This window comes from Anarrhichthys ocellatus, unplaced genomic scaffold (genome assembly GCF_004355925.1).
Source record: "Anarrhichthys ocellatus isolate YVR2014 unplaced genomic scaffold, GSC_Weel_1.0 scaffold5450, whole genome shotgun sequence".
In the NCBI taxonomy this organism is placed as follows: domain Eukaryota; kingdom Metazoa; phylum Chordata; class Actinopteri; order Perciformes; family Anarhichadidae; genus Anarrhichthys; species Anarrhichthys ocellatus.
In genome coordinates, this window is record NW_022285424.1 from 1 (window position 1) to 3486 (window position 3486).

Here is a 3486-nt window from a genome sequence, read left to right on the forward strand (position 1 = left end):
CACACACACACACACACACACACACACACACACACACACACGATCACAGTGGCTCCTGACTCACCGTTTCACCAGGATGCGGATCGGGTCGGTCATGAACTTGTTGGTCATCTCCAGGATCTCGTGAGGCAGCGTAGCGCTGATCAGAACCACCTGAGTGGCCGGAGGAAGGTAACGGTACACGTCGTAGATCTGCTCCTTAAAGCCTGAACACAGGGCCAACGGTTAACCCACAACATCACCATCATGACATCACAGCTTCACGCACATGCTCAGTCTCACCTTTGTTCAGCATCTCATCAGCTTCATCCAGAACCAGCATCTTGATGGCTCTGGTCCTCAGACTCCTGCGACGAATCATATCTGTAGAAAACAAACAAAACCTCAAATTCCTATTGGGCGACTCCGTCAGAGGCCGACCAATCAGAGACCGGGGATCTAGCTACAGACTGAGGCCGGACAGGTAGTGCTGGGTGGTATACCGGTTTTAATTTCTCGTACGATATGAATTTTTCGTATACCGTCATACAGCCGTCGCACAGCCGAAACAACTTATGTCGCTCTTCAACAGGCAGCAAAATATATTGTTCACCGCTGAGAGCGCTACAGTCGGAGCTAGTTGTCTTAAGTGTATTGAGAGGGAACCCTAGTCATGGTTATAACAATTAACCACAACTAACGCTCTTTAACAGAGTAAAACACCACGACACAACAGTTCGTGACACAAACAATTTGTAACACTAATAATTGTACATTTATAAAATTTCACCGCCGAACTGCATGCTGGGTAAAGCTCGCCAACAGTCTGCTAACAGCTGGGAGAGGCTCTGTCGCTCCAGTAACGCTACATTAAAGAACAGAACAGAGCGATGCAGGATGAACAAAGACTGAACAACAAAAGGTATTTAGGTCAGACACATATGCAACGCTGATTACCGTAATATGTGTGGTATTTGTTATAAATGTACGTTGTTACATAGACGGTGATAAGAAGCTGTACATGGAGGGGCTTAGGACCCAGGGGAATGTAGGTGAAGGAAACAGGAAGAGACGGAACGGAAGACACGCCACACAAACAGCTGTTCACCGCTCGCTGGCCGGTTAATTAATGAATGCTTTAAGGCGGAAAAAGAAATATGGTGATATACCGCGAAACTGCCAGAATCTTACAAAATACAGTGATATGCATTTTTGGTCATACCGCCCAGCCCTAGTACACAGTACCACAGACAGACAAGAGGCCGGACAGGGACCACAGACAGACAAGGACCACAGACAGAGGACAGACAGACAGGGAAGTTGTAAACATTCCAAGTGTATGGCAGTGGATTTGAAAGACAAAGCAGTTCAGTTAAACCTTCCTAGACTAGCAGGTCTTGGTGCGAGACTCACCAAACACCCGTCCAGGTGTCCCCGACACCACGTGCTGACCGTAGTCCAGCTTCCTGATGTCCTCACCCACGTTGGTCCCTCCGATGCAGGCGTGACACTGGACGTTCATGTAGTCTCCCAGAGCCAGCAGCACCTGAACACAACACCATAGAGAGAGACAGAGACAATCAGAAACCAAGGACAGCCCAGTGCTCACAGATGATTGGCTGGGTGTGACCGTGTGGGCGGGGCTACCTTCTGAATCTGCCCGGCCAGCTCTCTTGTTGGAGCAAGGATCAGAGCCTGGGTCTCCCTCACCTGCAGCGTCAAACATAAACATTAATATACATATAATAGACATATATATAGAATCCTCAGGATGGACCCAAAGACAAACTTGAACCCTGACCTGGATGTCCAGACACTGCAGCACAGACACACAGAAGGTGGCTGTCTTTCCTGTTCCAGACTGAGACCTGAACAGATCAGAGCAACCGTTAGAGAACACCTAGACAACATTGTTAATCACTGAGGGGTCCCTACAGATCCCCACTGGTCCCACAGATCCCTACAAGTCTTACTGGGCGATGACGTCCCGGCCCTTGATGATCTGTTTGATGGCTCTCTGCTGGATCGCTGACGGCTTCTCGAAACCTGAAACACAAAAAATGAAACCTCTGGTCACAACATCTGGACTCAGAAACCAGCAGAGGGACCTGGTTCACATGAGTCCACAAAACATACCAACTCTAATAAACCAGGACTTCCGGTTTACTGCGGGACGTAAACTTAGCATGAAAGCTAATGCTAACCAAAGCTAACAGTTGAATTATAAAATCCCTAATAACAGTCTAAAGTAAACGATACACAGCTGGAGCTTCGATAAATTAAGAGAAGAATATACGTAGAATTAACTTCTATTACGTTTAATTAACACTCTTTAGAAACATCACGGAGATAAATAGTTAGCTTTAGCATCCTGAGCTAACCCTCTCTTCCAGGAGGCCCGAGTGGATCCCCGGCCTACCGTAAGCGTAGATGCCGCGGAGCAGGTCCTCCCGGAGGCCCATGGTGTCGAAGGTGGGGGTGACGTCCACCTCCTCGCTGGTCTCGAACTCCACCTTGGTCATGTCCTCGTCCCGCATGATCCTCTTCCTGGCCTGTAGTCCGGTAGCGGCCATCTTTACTGTGAGATATCTGTATTATTCCGTTAAAACTCGTTCTCCGCTGAAGCTGCACTGCTAACTGCTAATACACGGGGAAGAAAAGACCGCGGCACGTGTCGCGCTGATGACGTGAGAGTGTGCGCGACGCGGTCTTTACTTCGTGTTTCAGGGTAAACACCGCCACCTAGAGGTCAGGAGTGTCTCTGCACCTGGAGGTTTTATTTAAATGGTACAGAGTAATCTAGTATTCTTATCTTCAGAGTAATCTAGTATCCTTATATTCAGAGTAATCTAGTATCCTTATATTCAGAGTAATCTAGTATCCTTATATTCAGAGTAATCTAGTATTCTTGCATTCAGAATAATCTAGTATTCCTGTATTCAGAGTAATCTAGTATTCCTGTATTCAGAGTAATCTAGTATTCCTGTATTCAGAGTAATCAAGTATTCCTGTATTCTAGTATTCTTATATTCAGAGTAATCTAGTATTCTTGTATTCAGAGTAATCTAGTCTTCTCAGTGGCGGGCCGTGCATGTTATACCTGGGCCTTCACTGCTGTCCTGCAGCTGAAACACAGCTACGGTTATTATTCGTTTCGTGTAAAAATGAAGCAAACACCTATCTGCAGAGAATATGCCGGGAGTGCGTCTCCTCTCTGCTCTGACTGCAGCGCGAGTTACCGCCTGTGAGCTTTGGGGCGGCGGAGCGGCTCACGGCAGCACCCACTGCTCATTCAAGACAGTAACTGTAGAACGTACGTCCTTTAACGGCACAAAATTCTCCAACAGCACCAGAACAAGTCTCTAGATTTGTCACTAGTAGCTTTTGACAAAAAAAGTCGCCATGAGGGTTTAGAAAGTACCCAGATTTAGTGAGAAAGTCGCCAAGTTGGCAACACTGGCACCTGCTAAATATGTCCCCAGAGCAACACTGGACATAACAATGGTT

General features: G+C 47.2%; 1 protein-coding gene across 1 annotated transcript; it reads right to left on the reverse strand.

Moving 5' to 3' along the window:
• Nucleotides 1–19: 19 nt before the first annotated feature.
• eif4a3 (eukaryotic translation initiation factor 4A3) lies at nt 20–3189 on the reverse strand. Its single transcript, XM_031841847.1, has 7 exons — nt 2399–3189; nt 1953–2025; nt 1781–1847; nt 1627–1689; nt 1393–1525; nt 283–363; nt 20–206 (listed from the first exon to the last, which is right to left on the reverse strand). The coding sequence occupies exons 1-7, from the start codon at nt 2550–2552 to the stop codon at nt 61–63; spliced, it is 717 nt and encodes a 238-aa protein (XP_031697707.1). The 5' UTR covers nt 2553–3189; the 3' UTR covers nt 20–60.
• Between the last annotated feature and the right edge of the window lie 297 nt (nt 3190–3486).